Source organism: Leopardus geoffroyi, chromosome D4 (genome assembly GCF_018350155.1).
Source record: "Leopardus geoffroyi isolate Oge1 chromosome D4, O.geoffroyi_Oge1_pat1.0, whole genome shotgun sequence".
NCBI lineage: Eukaryota > Metazoa > Chordata > Mammalia > Carnivora > Felidae > Leopardus > Leopardus geoffroyi.
Genome location: NC_059342.1, coordinates 19,083,047 through 19,099,426, shown reverse-complemented (window position 1 = coordinate 19,099,426; position 16,380 = coordinate 19,083,047). Strand labels below are relative to the sequence as shown.

The 16,380-nt window shown below is 35.5% G+C and overlaps 1 protein-coding gene across 4 annotated transcripts in view; it reads right to left on the bottom strand.

Moving 5' to 3' along the window:
- The window catches only part of VPS13A (vacuolar protein sorting 13 homolog A), a 256,431-nt gene that overhangs the window by 21,634 nt on the left and 218,417 nt on the right, over positions 1–16,380 (bottom strand). For 2 of the 4 annotated variants that reach the window (XM_045469045.1, XM_045469046.1), the window contains exons 61-68: positions 15,815–15,960; positions 14,539–14,620; positions 13,594–13,707; positions 12,727–12,802; positions 12,478–12,641; positions 11,877–11,922; positions 11,648–11,771; positions 2,160–2,274 (exon numbers count right to left, since the gene is read on the bottom strand). In XM_045469045.1, coding sequence (XP_045325001.1) covers positions 2,160–2,274; positions 11,648–11,771; positions 11,877–11,922; positions 12,478–12,641; positions 12,727–12,802; positions 13,594–13,707; positions 14,539–14,620; positions 15,815–15,960 — 867 coding nt within the window. Of the gene's footprint in view, positions 1–969; positions 1,961–2,159; positions 2,275–11,647; positions 11,772–11,876; positions 11,923–12,477; positions 12,642–12,726; positions 12,803–13,593; positions 13,708–14,538; positions 14,621–15,814; positions 15,961–16,380 lie in introns of those variants that run through there. The other 2 variants (XR_006710274.1, XM_045469047.1) reach the window with 2 other exon arrangements.

The window sequence follows — 16,380 nt, the reverse complement described above, 5'->3', positions numbered from 1 at the left end:
GAGAATTAGAAAAAGAAAAATGAGAAACATTTCAAATATTAAACATTTTCGAAGGGCACCACTGTCAAGTCACTTAGATGAAATCTTGGCAGATGAGATTTTAAATCCTGTTTCTATGTCATCTACTTTTTTTCTATATACTGCCATTCATGGATTTTAAACTGTTTGCTAATAACAGACTTGTGATTAAAAAAGCACCATTACCACCAAACCAACAACCTACTTCTTACACCTGTAAGAGATAATGCTAACCAAAAACATCCTAAGGCCTCTGGTGAATTCCTACAGGTGTTCCAGCTACTACTGTATTTATGCTCTTGCTGAAAAACAAGTAAAATGGCTGACAAGGATTGTGAGGTTTTAGTCCTTTAAATAGGTCTTTTAGCAATTAATACTAAGACTGGCCTACTAAAAATAATATGCACCTTTAAAAACACACAGTCAAGAGTCCTGACCTTTAAATCCCAAAATTTAAAGCTTCAGTTAACAATTAATGAATGTATAAAATACATTTACTTGTCACTAAAATCAAGTTATCAGCTGTGAGAAATTTTTGGTATCTCATGTCTCTCTCCTTTTGTTATAATCTATTCCCTGATAATGAGGATGTATTTCTAAATTCTCCTCACTACTCACACTTCCTTCTTACTAAATTTATTAAAAATTTCTCAAGAAATATTTTTAGTTTTTCAATAGGTGATGACTAGGCACTCCAATAAAATGTTAGTAGTATGTTATTAACGTAAGTTACTAATGTAAGGTACACGTTACTTCCCTAACAAGGGAAGGCAGCAACTGAATAGAAGTATATTTTTCAAATGTATTAACCGTAGGTGACTTCTGTACCATTTGCATCTTCCAAAGAATGATACACTGTCATTGCAGAGATTGTACGAAATGCCTTTTAGAGCACAACCTCTCACTAGGTTGCCAGTTCTACCCCATATGCAATTATTTTGAGGCTTTAAAAACATTTTAAATACAGTATCACTTTATTAAATAATACACATTAACTCAATGGTCATGTTTTACTATATTAGATGGAAGCACCTTTTATTCAAAATGATATTCTCTACATGTAGTGGGTAAAATACTGAAGTTTTAAATATTTACCATGGTCATTTTAAACATGAAAATATTTAAAATACCAAGGCTATAAAGGAAGCACCATACCCCTACAGGTTATTATTACTACGAATATTTTCAAGTCTACTTAACATAACGACTCCTGGTTTGTTTTCAAACAAGTGATTTACTTCAGTACTCCACATCTAAACCACAGATGAAATAAATTGAAATCGGTATAACCTATTATGTATGCTACCTACACCATAATCCAAATTTTAAAAAGGACAATTTTCAAAGTAAGAAAAGTATCTAAACTGGTAAAATAGTCTACCTTCAAATGGTCTACTGTTTCAAAAGCCAATCTTCCTTTCTAAAAGATGTTGGCTTTCATGTGAACTGCTTATCAGATTCCACAGGTTTTAAATAGACTACACAAGCATAAGGCAGGAAGAAGGTCATGACCACTTGAATATTTTCCAAAGAAAAGCCTAAGAAACCCAAGAATTCACAATAGCAGTGGAACTGATTTTTCCCTTATCCATGCCCAAGTGGACAGGAGACTTGTATTAAAGCTACCAGCGGCTTGATATGCAGAGGGAGTCCCCTACACAGAAATGGTCTAACTGGTTAAGTAAGTACCACCAATTATGAGGATACAAAAGGCATGATGGTTTGCAACAAATCTAGCAAATCCAGTACAGAACTAAGAATACCCTATAACGAGATCAGATTCACTAAAATCCTATACAAAAAGTTACCAATATGAAAGCTTTTCTTTGTATTCAAAATACTGAAACAGCTGTACGTAGTTTGTAAATTTTAAGACTAAAATCTACTGCTGGCCTTCACTTGCAAAGTCATGCATTAACTTTTCATATCAAACTTTTGATGCCTGTAAAAAAGAAAAAAAAATCTTATAGTAAATAAACGTACATTAAAACCTAAGTAAACATAAAAAACTTCTAAACAGAATTAAGCAAAACATCTAAAGCCCAAATAATCTAATATATATTGGAATCATTATATAGATACTTGTAATAAAGCAAACTTGACTAAATTAATCTTAGTGTGTAAGATACTTCTTCACCCACCTGTAACATTTGGTTGCCAGTCCCATCCCTCAACCTGTAAGGTCTGATAACTCCATCCTCGTTAAAGAATCGAGGGGGTCGCAGGCTCTCCACTTCATCAGAACTCTCTGTAGCTCTACAGGGAAGAACATATAGCTTGAGTATAAAAACTGTTCAAATACTCTTATGTACAATTTAAAATGCAACTACTGAAAAGAATGTTCTTTTGGATAAGACTCTTACATCACTCCTCTATTTTAAAATTTGTCTTTATGACACCAATAAATTTAAGTTCTCTAGAAAAATATAGACTTGAAAAGAAGTTTGTTTACCAACTGTCTTGGACTTTCTTTGTACACAATAATCAGAGAACCAGCAAATGATGAGTACTGCTTTTTTCTTTTTTTCTCTGCTTTAAGGCTTTTAACTTCTTTTTCTTTTCCTACAATACTGTTTGGTTCCTCCAATACAATGCTAAATATAAGAGGGGACTGTAGGCAACCCTGTCTCATTCTTAGCTTCAAAGGGAAAGCTGCTACTGAGTTTTCCATGAGGAACCAATATTAACAATAATTTTCTTTTTTAAAGGCACCTTTTGCCAAGCCAAGGAAGTTCATTTCCACTCTTAGTTAGCATATAGTTCTTGTTATTGTTTTGGAAAATTTTGAATGGGCAATGAATTTTAATTAAGAAATTCCTGCCCGGTCATTGCTGTGACCTTTGGTTAATCTCCTTCAATCTATTATTGCTATAAGTCAAATTACATGTATGTTGTTTAATGTTCAAATACCTTAACATATTCCTACTTGGGCTGATATGCATTGCTTGAAATACATAAATACTTTGCTAAATCTGGTATTGTAATAACTTAACATTTTTGACTGTATGGACCTACATGAGAATGGTCCATTTGTTCACTCATTCAGCAAATATTCAGAGATGCAATAAATATTAAGAACTTACTACATAACGTACCCATATATATATAAAACACATACCATGGGGTAAATTCATCAGTTAAAAAGCAGAGTGGCAGAATGGATAAAAAAAAGTTGATCCAACTAAATGCTGCCCAAAAAAGATTCACTTTAGAATCACAGACACAAATAAGTTGAAAATAAAAGGATGGAAAAAGATATACCATGTAAACAGTCACTAAAAGAGAGGTGGAATAACCATATTAAGATCAGAAAATAATTAAACTTTAAACCAAAAATTCTCAGATACAAAGAACATTTTACAAGAAAAGGGTTAATATATCAAGAAGATATAAAAATTTTAAGCATATAAGTACTGAACAATAGAGTTCTCAAATACATGAAGCAAAAACTGGCAGAACTAAAAAGAGGAAAAAATCTACAATTATAGTTATTTTTGTATCCTACTTTCAGTAGTGTACGGTATCATATAGACAAAAGATCAGCAAGGAAATAGAAGATGTGAATAACACTATAATCTAACTAGACCTAACAGGCATCTATACAGAGAACACTTAATTCAACAATAGCAAACTACATATTCTTCTCAAGCACACACACAGAATACTTTCCGGGACAGACTATGTTTTAGGCCATAAAACATATCTCAGTAAATATAAAAGTTATACTAAAACTTGTAAAGTATGTTTTTTTTCTGGCCACACAGAATAAAATTAGAAATCTATGAGAGAAGGAAATTTGAGAAATTCACAAATTTGTGGAAATTAAACAGCAGAAGCCTAAATAATTAAAGGTCCAAGAAAAGTAACAAAGGAAAGTAATTACTTTGAGACAATTGAAAACAAAAACACAACAAACCAAAACTTATGTAGTGAAGACACTGCTCAGAAAGTAATTTATACTGTGAGTGCCCAACACTTAAAAAGAAAAAGATCCCAGATCAATCATCTAACTTTACACCTTGAGAAACTAGAAAAAGAAGAGCAAACTAAACCCAAAGCTAGCAGAATTTGGAAGGAAGTAAGAAAAATTAGGGCAGAAAAAAAAATTAGAGGAAAGAAAAATAAAATAGAAAAACAATGGAGGGAGTCAATAAACCAAAAATTGGTTCTTTGGTAAAGTCAACAAAAATGACAAACCATCAGACAAAGAAAAAAAGAGAGGGAACTTAAAATGACTGGAAAGAACAGACAATATGATTACGACTTAAAGAGACTGAATGAGTAGTCAAAAAATTTACCAGAAATAAAGGTCAAATCTAAATGGCCTCACTGGTGAATTTTATCAAATGTTTAAAGAAAAATTAATGTAATTCTTCCACAAACTCATCTCAAAAAATGAAGAGAAGGGAATACTTCCTAATTATTCTAGGAAGACAGTACTACCCTAATAACAAAACCAGGCAAAGACATGATGAAAAAACTATAGGCCAATGTTCCTTGTAAATACGTACACAAAAAAACTCAAATAAAATTTTAGCAAACTAAATCTAGCAGCTCATAAAAAGGATTATACATCATGACCAAGTGGGATTTATCCCAGCTATGCAATGTTGGTTCAACGTATGAAAATCAATTAATGTAATACACTATATTAATAAAACAAAGAAAAAAAACCAGCCAATTTAATTAATACTAGAAAAGCATTTGACAAAACCCAACATCCTTTCATGATAAAGGCACTCAAACTCAAAATAGAAAGGAACTTCTTCAACCTGATAAAGAATATCTACAAAAAAGCCATGGCTCATATCATAGTTAATGGTGAAAGACCGAAAGCTTCTCTCTAAAATCAGGAGTAAGACAGGCATGACTGGTCTTGGTAATTCAACACTGTACTAGAGTTTTAGCCAAGGTAATTAAGCAAGAAGAAGAAACAATGGCATTCAGATTGGAAGGAAAAACTAAAACTACTTTTATTTTTATTTATTTAAAAAAAATATTTTTTTTGGGGGGGTGAGGGGTAGAGAGAGAGGGCGATACAGAACCTGAAGCAGGCTCCATGCTCAACTGACTGAGCCACCCAGGCGCCCCATACTACTTTTATTTCTAGATGGCATGATTTTATATATACGAAACCATAAATAATCCAACTATTAGGGGCGCCTGGGTGGCTCAGTGGGTTAAACGTCTGACTTCAGCTCAGACAGTGATCTCATGGTTTGTGAGTTCTAGCCCTGCATAGGGCTCTGCGTTGACAATGCAGAGCCTGCCTGGGATTGATTCATTCATTCATTCATTCATTCATTCATTCTCTCTCTCTCTCTCTCTCTCTCTCTCTCTCTCTCTCTCTCCCCCCCCCCACTTCCCTGCTCCCACTCTCTCTCTCGAAATAAATAAACTTAAAAAAAAAAAATCCAACTATTAGGGCTAACAAACAAGTTTCATAAGGTTGCAGAATAAAAGCTCAATATACAAAAACTAGTATTTCTATATACTAGCAATACACAATCCAAAAATGAAATTAAAACATAATAGCATCAAAAAGAATGTAATACTTATGAATGAATTTATGAAAAGACACAGATATTGAAAACTACAAAACATCATTGAAAAAAAAAATTAAAGACCGAAATTAATGGAAAAACATCCATTTTCACAGATTGGGGAGACTTAATATTGTTAAGATGGCAATAATCTCCAAACTGATCTTGATTCAACACAATCACTATTCAAAATTCCAGCTATCCTTTTTTGCAGAAATTAACCATATGCTAACTGAAGTGACTCAGAATATCTAAATAATCTTGAAAAAGAAGAACAAAGTCAGAAGACTCATACTTACTGATTTCAAAGCTTACTTCACAGCTACAGCAATGCAGTGTGTTACTGCATTAAGGATATACATACAGATCAATGGGACAGAACTGAGAGTCTAGAAATAAACTCAAATTTATAGTCAATTGATATTGGACAAGAGCTTCAAGACCATTCAGTAGGGAAAATGTAGTCCTTTCAAACAAATGGTGTTGGGACAACTAGATTTGCACATGCAAAAGAATAAATATGGATCCAAACTCTCATCACATACAAAAATTTAAAAAGCTTTTTAAATGTTTTTTAATTTATTTTTGAAGGAGAGAGAGACACAGCATGAGCAGGGGAGGAGCAGAGACAGAAAGAGGGAGGCAGGCTCCAGGCTCCGAGCAGTCAGCAAAGAGCCCGATGCGGGGCTCGAACCCACAAACTGTGAGATCATGACCTGAGCCGAAGTCGGACGCTCAGCCAACAGAGCCACCCAGGTGCCCCATCACATACAAAAATGTAAAAATTAAACTGAATCAAAGACCTGAACTTAAGAGGTAAAACTGTAACTCTGCTAGAAGAAAATATAGGTGTAAATCTTCATGACCTTGGACTAAGTAATGCTTTCTTAGGTATGAGAGCAAAAGCACAGCAACCCAAGAATATACAGATAAATCAGACTTCATCAAAAAGCACCAGCAGAAAAGATAAAAGACAATACATAAATAGGAGAAAGTGTGGTCTAGTTTCCAGAATATATAAAGAACTCTTACAGTTCAACAGTAAAAAGATAATCAGCTCAATTAAAAAATGTAAAAGATATTCTACATGAATAGACATTTCTCCAGGAAAGATATACAAATGGCAAATAAGCAAAATGATATGAAAGTTCTATATCATTAAGAAATAGCAATCAAGGGGCGCCTGGGTGGCGCAGTCGGTTAAGCGTCCGACTTCAGCCAGGTCACGATCTCGCGGTCCGTGAGTTCGAGCCCCGCGTCGGGCTCTGGGCTGATGGCTCAGAGCCTGGAGCCTGTTTCTGATTCTGTGTCTCCCTCTCTCTCTGCCCCTCCCCCGTTCATGCTCTGTCTCTCTCTGTCCCAAAAATAAATAAACGTTGAAAAAAAAAAAAAAGAAATAGCAATCAAAACCACAATGAGATATTACTTTACACCCAATAGATTAGCTATTTAAAAAAAGCAAAATGGAAAATAACTAGTGTTAGAGAGGATATGGAGATATTAGAAACTTCTTCACTGTTGATGGGGATATAAAATAGTGTAGCTGCTGTGGAAAACAGTTTGGTAATTAATTCAGTAAGTTAAACACAGAGGTTATCAAACTGACCAAGCAATTCCATTTCTAAAGAAAAACTCGAGAGAACTCAAAGCATGTATCCACATGAAAACTTACATGTTTTCAGCAGTACTGTTTGCAACAGAGTAAAAACAACCTAAATACCCATCAGCTAAGAAACAGATAACCAAAGGGAGTCTATCCATACAATGGCATATTTACTCATAAAAAGAAATGAAGGTCTCATTTATGCTACATGGATGAACCTTGAAACATCGTAATTTTAAGTGAAAGAATCCAGGCACACAGAGGCTAAATATCGTATGATTCCATTTATACGAAATGTCCAGAAAGTGTAAATTTACTGACAGAAAGTAGAAGAGTTGCCATTGGCTGAGAGGAAAGAGACACGGTAACTGTTGACAAGTGCAGGGTTTTCTTTGGGGTGATTGAAAATGTTCTGGAAATAGTGCTGATAGTTGTACAACCTTGTGAATGCTAAAAGTTACCAAATGCATACTTTAAGACGGCAATTTCTTATAGTATGTGAATTATATCCCAATTTTAAATAGACTATATTTGGGTATTTAAAGTGGTATTAAAGATTTTGGGGGTCCATGGGAGGGAGGTAGATGGAGTTAGGAAAGGGCAACAGGAAGTATTTGTGTGGTGAACTACTTACTACCCTGACTGGTGGATACATGAACATAACACAGGTGATGAAACTGAATGGGATGAGGGCACACAGAAGCAAGTGAGTCCAAGTCACGGTGGGAAATCTGAATAAAATCGATGGATTGTATCAACATCGATATCCTGGGTGTGATGCTGTACTATGGATATGCAAAATGTTACTATTCTGAAATCTAAGAAAACATGTAGTAGTCTGGATGGTGGTTCTCAAAGAAATCATGCTAGATCCCTGAACTTCTGAATGCCATTTTACAGGGTCAAGTCTATGAGGATGAGGTGAATTTAAGGACTCTGAGATGAGGCGGTAGTCCTGGATTATCTGGGTGGGACACGTGTCATCACAGAAGAGACCCAGAGGGAGAGTAAGCATACAGAGGAGGAGGTGATACAAAGATGAAGGCAGAGGTTGGAATGATGTGGTCACAAGTCAAGAAATGCCTGCGGCCACCCGGGGGAAGAGGGAAGGTGCAAATTCTACCTTCCAGAGGGATTGCAGCCTTGCTGGCACCTTTAGTTCTGACTTCTGGCCTCCAGACCTATAAGAGGGTGAATGTTTAGCATTTAGGCCACCAAGGTCATGGTCATTTGTTACAGCAGCCAGAGTAAACACAGTACAGTGTACAAACAAGGGATCTCTCCACGTTATTTCCTACAATTGAATGTGACTCCACAGTTATCTCAATTAAAAAACAAAAACAAAATTCCCACAGGTCAAGCAATGTTTTAAGTCATGTGGAAATAGACAAGAGCCACTGCATTCATAGAACTTACGTTCTACCAGGAGAGACAAGCAAGGTAAAATTTATAGTGTATTTAGTGATGAAAAGAGCTAAAGGGGGCGGGGGAATCAAGAAAGGAAGAGATATATGATGTATCTGGGGGCAGAATAGGGGATACAATGAAACTTTAGGGTGGCCATGGCAAGGCCTCACTCACTGGGAAAGTGCTGAATAAAGGAAGCAACCATGTAACAGAAGAAAGAGTATTCTAAGCAAAGGTTAAGGAGGGGGTACCATACCTCCATTGTAAGTTCCACACCAGTTTTTAGAACAAATTTCTAATACTCTTACATGATGATGAATGGGGAAGTGAGGATTTCCCTTTCCTCTTAAACAACAGTACAGCTGGGATTGTCTGTGTCTTAGCTTTCGGAACACCGCCCTCTCGATTATCCCCCATACTTTAAGGGCCATTCCTTTCCAGACTCCTTTGCTGGGTCCTCCTTATTTTTCCCAACTTCTCAGTGTTGGTATATCTAAAGCCAAGTCCTTGGATCTATTTTTTTCCTCTTTTCTATTCTCATTCCCTAGGTGATCTCATACAATCGCACAGCTTGAAACACCCATTACAGGCTCACACATTTCAAATTTTTAACTCCAGCTTGCACCTTTCTCTTGAACTTCAGACTCTTATACTCAGCAGCTACTTGATGTCCCCATCTGGATGTCTAAGAGATAGTTTAGACTTAATATATTCAAATAAAACTTCTAATTCCCCCCTTCCCTAAGTGTAATGACAATACGGTATTTCCATCATTTCAGAAAAAAACTTTAGAATTATCCACAATGATTCTCTTCAATGGCCGACATCCAATCCTTTATGTAATCCTGTTGTCACTACGTTCAAAATACACGTAGAACATGATTCCTTCGTATGAACTTCTAGCCTATCCAGGTCTCACCACCACCACCTCACATCTGGATTACTGCAAAGGCCTCCTAAGTGTTCCACTGTGTCCCCCTGCAATTTACTGTCGATATATATAGAGATATATATCTATAGCAGCCAGCTCACATCATTTTTCTTGGCCAAAACCATCCAATGATTTCTTATATCAAGAAAAAGCCAAAGTCCTTACAGTGGCTTACCAACCCCATATGATCGGAACCCCTAGGCATTCTCTAATATCATCTTTTCCAACTCTCTCCTTGGATTCACTCTACTCTGAGCATACTGGTCTTGCTACTTCTCAAGCCAAGCATACTGCTGGCATCGGGGCTTCTTACTGGCAGTTCCTACTGCCTGGCACCTTCTCACATGGCTCACTCCCTTACTTCTTCAGTCTTTCCTCAAATTTAATCTTACCAGGGAAACTTCCCTGAAAACCTTACTTACATTTAAGATGGCAACTTTCCTCCCTACCACTTGGGATGCTCTTATCTCTTTCACGGTTTTATTTTTTCCTCAAAGAATTTTTCACCATTTAGCATATTGTATATTTATCATATACGTATATATTATCGTATATAATAAATATTCACTTATTGCTTTCACAGCAGAATTAATTCACAGCAGAATTAAGTCTTGTCAAAGACAAGAACTTTGGCAATTATATTCGCTTCTGGTTTCTTGCATGATTAAAACTATCTAATTGATACATATCTATAGAAAATATATAGCATATCCTCTTCAAAAACAATATATTAAAATGCTTAATGCCAAATATTCACTTCTCAAATTGTAACTTATTCCTTTGTAAAGTTTATTTATTTGAGAGAGAGAGACAGAGACAGAGACAGAGAGAATGAACCCCAAACAGGCTCCTTTCTTTCAGTAGAGAGCCCAGTGGAGGGCTCAATCTCATGAACCGTGAGATCATCACCTGAGTCAAAATCAAGAGTCAGATGCTTAACCAACTGAGCCACGCAGGTGCATCTGCAACTTATTATCGTTAATATTTTGGTTCCAATGTTGTTTCTATATAGTTGAATTAGATTTATTCACTCATTTATATTCTTTTATTTGATTCTCATAATCCACTTCTCATTTCTGGTTTTAATATCCTTCTTCTCAAGTATATTTTTAATAGTTCTTAGTCTTATTTTTATTAAAAATGTTTTATTTTGCCCTTAATCCTTAAAGGTAGTGCAGGTCAGTACAGATTACAAAGTTTTAGAAAAATGGAAGGTTATTCTAGCAACTTTGGGCATATACCTGCATAGCTGTTGATTTTGAATTATTTATGTTTCACTGAGTTTGAGCTTCTCTGATGACAACTAAATACATTCTATTTGTGAATCTAAAGTTATAAGGAGAAGAGACCTTTTTTCCCCTATCTTAATACTAAATTATAAAACCAGAAACACCCAATTATGGTAAACAGTAGGAAATACTAACTTAAGAAGAACAGTTAAAAAAACAAAAACAAGGAGCAGCTCCATATAATGACAGTACTTACCTCAAAGCAGGAAGCAAGAAATAGATTAGGGAAATGTCCATATACCTAACTTCTTGTTAGGTCTCATTAGCATGAATTTAATCCATTGTTGTATGGGTTACAAAGCTCTAGAACAGAGATAATAATGCAACTACCAAATTTCAATCTTAAACTAAATTTAACTTGGAGGAAGAGAGGATGTTTTAAAATTATTTGCACAAATGAAGAAAAACAGAGGAAATGGATGTAACAGTTTCATAACAAAGTAAGACCATAAGGGGAGGGGGAACACAAGCTGAGTTTAAACCAGGAATATAAAATGCCATTCTTTATTTCTTAAAAGGAGAGAGAATATTGTGTTTGCTAATTTTATAACTAGCGTGTGTGTGTGGCATTACATTATTAATAATTCACCTCATTCAAGGCAACTGAAGAGCCTGCCTAACTTGCTCAGCCTTTCCTGCCAAGGCTGCTGGGAATGAATGACCAAGGACCAATAAAGGAGAACTCCATAAAGCTGAACTTTATGCAAAGGCAACAACTTAAAAAGGAATTAGGAAATCATATGTAATTTGCCATACTGTAAGGTTCATAACTAAGTGCCTTGAGGCAAACAGCAGATTTATTTTATTTCTCATGGTTTAAGAGTTTTACTCATATCTTCCACCAAACAGAACGTACCTTTTTATTCCCTGAAATGTACTGCTAGCCATGTCTATGATGCCTCCGGTTGGCCTTGCCACTGCTCCAACTAAACCTTTCCCAACACCTTTGAAGAAACCAGCTGCTCCTTCTTTTTGAGCTCCTAGAAAGAAAAACAACAAAGGTTTAGGCAAGTGAATCATGAGAGAAAACAGAATCAATTTGTGAAAGACCTGGTAATACACATCACCTGAAGGAATATACTTGCCTTTGATTGGTTTTGTAACAATTCCTGTTATGCCACTTACAAAACCCTAGAGGAAAAGCACAATTAAAAATGTTTAATACTTTCAACATGATGCTTTGAAAAACCAAGTCTGGCTTACAAAAAAAAAAAAAAAAAAAAATAGAGAGTTTTGCTCTCTAGATACTGTAAGAATCAACACACTGTCCACGTATTTTAGTTAAACAGAATGCTTTTGGAGGCTATGGACATATTTTATATAGGACACAACCCTCTGCTTCTCCGATATCTAAATAACACTTGAAGGAGTGCAAGTTAAATGTCTATTTTTAAAAAAAAAATTTTTTTGATGTTTATTTTTGAGAGAGAAAGACAGACTGTGAGCAGGTGAGGGGAGGAGACAGAGGGAGACACAGAATCTGAAACAGGCTCCAGGCTCCAAGCTGTCAGCACAGAGCCTGATGCAGGGCTCGAACTCATGGACCACGAGATCATGACCTGAGCCGAAGTTGGGACATTCAGCCAACTAAGCCACCCAGGCGCCCCAGTGTCTATTTTCATATTCACAGAATGTGGCCTTATAAAATGGTCCCTGCTGTGTTCACAACCCTGGGAAATTTCTTACAGAAACTAAGCCTTTTCCTCCACGAGTGATGCCTTCTCTAAGACCCGCTGGTTGCTTATTCATGGCTTCTCTTCTCTTCTGTTGGTAGTCTTCATCCATAGTCATAGCCGCCACCCCTTTCGCCATAGCATTGGTGATTTTAGAGGCAGCACCAGCTAATCCACCTGGCAGAAATTATAATATTTTTAGTAAAAGCAAAGGCATCATTACTCTAGCATAATCATACCTGGTAGGCATTCCGTTTCTTACCGACAGCTCCACCAACTAGTGCCTTCAGTCCTAGGGCCATCCCCTCCACAAACTCTTCAGGACCCTGGATGGCTCCCTAAAGGGTCAAATAATAACAAAGAAGGTTATATTTTATTTTAAACGTGAATTTGTTAATATAAATTAATATATGCCTAGAGGAAGTGACACCAGCAAAAAACTGAACATTATAACAGAATTCCAAGAGATACTTCACCACGTTGAAAGTAACAAGTTGATCCAAATGCAGGAATAGGACTATTCACCAAAGTGTACAAATGATGTTTGCTCTGTAAGTTATGAGAACATAACCACAAACTGCTCCTGATAATTTTTGTAAAAGAAATAATAGCACTTTAATTCTTAATATTTCTTATGTTTTAAATTATACTGCACAATATAATAATATAGTAATAGTTTTACTTTTTGATTGCCCTCTCATTTAAAAGTGAAAGTAAGAGAGTTTTAAATGTTTTAACAGAAGATTTTTGCCACTGATTAACATTGCTGTGCACAGTGTCCACCTGCATAGTTATTTGTACTGTCCCCACAATTGTGCAAAGACTGCCTGTCTATGGTGATCTTCCTTCTACTATAGAGTGAAGTTTATTGACCTTTAATATTCCAACAGAACACTTAAAATTCAATGTAGTTTAGGAAAGTCTCAAGTTTAAATTTTTAGGGAAAAGGTAAAAGTATTCCCTCCAAAATTTTCCAGTATCTCTTACCATTGTTTGCTGCAAAATCATGTCCTCCTGTTGTGTCTCTCAAAATCTATTTACACACACACCTCAAGTTAACAACTGGATGCATTATTTATTCAAAGTATTAGTAATACGTTGCACAATGCAAGAATAACTATTTTATTACCTGGTAAGGTTCATAAAAAAATGCTTCCACACCTTCAGAAAATTCTCTAATCAAGCCAAAGGGATTTCCCAAAACTTCAAGCCCAAGAATGAGTACGTACATTTGCTTAATGGCCTGAAAATGAAATAGAGACTTAATCAGATATTCAGGAAATTTTTTAAACTCAATGTTTTGTTTGTTTGTTTGCTTTTAGGTCAACACCCTCATCACCAATTTTAACACCTAAACTGTATCACCCTATTCATCACTAGTTTTGTTTTTAAAAAGTGATTTGGTGTTAGAGTTTTAGAAATAATATATTTACATAAAGCTTTAGAATATTCAAAATTCTTTCACTTTTACAACTAAGTCTGATGGTTACTATTACCACCATCATTTTAGAGACTGGAACAACATGCAGACCAAATGATAACCTGGGTCACGTAACAGGTAAATGGCAAAACTGGAATCTAAACCCACACATCTTGACTCAGGCTTAGTGAGCTGTGCATTATAAGACAGCTGTCTCAGTTGCTGTAAGTTATATCATAAGATACGGGAGTCTTTCTAAAGGTGGAAAAAAATCCATGAAAGTAATATATATAGCTGACTCAACAATACAATTACATTAAAAATAGCCTGTGTTCACCAGCCAGTTACTAATAAACAGTTTCCCTTGAAACTATTTTTTTTAAGTTTGGTGAATTACTTAGTTAATATTTTATTTAAAAATGTCTTAAGTCCACAATGATCCAGAAGAGACCAGTCAGTGGAAAAACAACAACAGGAGGGCAAAAAATTGAAATGGTGATAGGGCTCAACTTCTTTCTACAATTCTGAAAAAAAAAAAGTTAAAAAATTTTGAACATGGCTGCTCACTTAGCCTTGTCACATCTACATGTAAGACACAAAATGTTTCACTATTTTATATTAATCTGTCCCTTTGTAAAATAATCTCAGACAAACCTGTTTTGAATAGTGTCTTATTACTTCAGATTGTAGTTCAGATGCTGTATGGAACTGATAGTTGAGTTCAAAAAATGCAAGCCTGAAAAACACATAAATATGTGTGGGTACGTATCAAGGGAGAAGAGGGAGAGAGGTGAAGAGAATGCTTTTAATATTAATGAGTGGTTTCATTTTCTTTAGAATTTTTCTCCACATCTTTCCTTTCAGTACAGTCCTGTGCCAATCAGAAAATTTCCTCTTTCACATGTATCTCTGCTTATTGTGGTCAAAGAACATCTAGGAATCTTATGGAAGCTATGGATCTTAGGCTCAGAAAAGCCACCTATACATACTTTCACGTAATTTAGGGGATTCAGAGACCCTCTGAATTCCATTCATACATATAGACTCTATTACTCAACTCTGTCCTATCACGGCCCATAAAGAAAATGTCTGACACCTGAGACAAGTGGAAGAGGATGCTCAAGAATGGCCAGGGTTCAGTCGCTGCAGGTCCTGCCTGATCAACTGACAGGTGAGGAATCCAGGTCAGTTTACTTTTAACCTAGTCACAGCATATATCAGATCCACGACGTGGGAAGCTCTGTGTTAGCAGGTAAGATAGCAGCGGGATTAGCGATCTTACCCTATTCCCAATGTCTTCAAACCTACGTTCTTTATGTCCTATGTTCTTTAATTCATTACCTAACTTTATCTGGATTTAGAATTGCATCTTGCTGGGATCACTGATTCTTACCATTGTTCTTCATAATCTTTCTAGGTGCTACCTGAAAAGGTCCTTGTCATCTGAAATCTCCACTCAGACTTCCTGTCTCTTTGGTTAGATATTCTAATCGCTTCCATGAATGACTCCTACTAAAATGTAAATTCTTGGCTCCCTTCATTTCCACTACCATGGCATTCATTTTGTTCTAGCCACATATGCTTTAAAGAGTCTTGATCCTATTAAATCTTGAAACCACATCTTTGAAGGACCATACCTTTGAGCACACACAGCTTCTTAGGAATCCTCCCCGAGGCCTGAAAGGCCTTATATAATGCACAAACTTGTATGGCCTCTGTGTCTCTTTCTTAAGGAAATTATTCAATAATTATTCTGTTTCTTAACAGTTAAGGCTTGGCAGGTAATATGTTAAATTATATTCCATTTAACAGTAAAGACCGTATTTGCCTCTGATCTGCAATGTCCTTTACACACTTCTCACTTATAAAGTTTTTACGTAAATATAAAATGGGCTTTTTGTCAATTTACAGATTTGAATATTACACATACTTAAAAACTACATCTTGTACATCTGTAAGAGTCGCACCAATACTCTTCAGCAGAAGATTTAAGGAATGAACCGCCATCAGTCCTTCCTGTTTTTCTGAATCTTTAGCTTCTTCTCTACCCGAACGCAGTGAAACACTTAAGTGCAACTAAAGAGATAAAGAGAGAAATATTTCAAGCACTATTTTCAAAATGACAATTTTAGCTTTTAAAATTCAATCCTATTTTAAACTTACTACACCATAAAGAAGATTTCAAAATTATCTAGATTATATCAAAATTATTATGTAAAAAGTTAAAGGAATTTAAAATTGAACACAATTCTTTTTAAATTTTAAATTCAGCAATACAGACTAATATGGCATTTAGGTTCAATCCGATTCTTTTGGTACACCTAGGAAAACAGTAATTTGTATACATCTTTAAATAATATTAATAATCTAGAAGTTGAGGTTGTTGAAATGACTCAAGTATCACCAAAAGTAAGTGTTTCAACTATTACAATTAAGTTAGCACATTGAAAACAGTTAAAACACACTTCCGTATCATATGCACATACACGGTATACA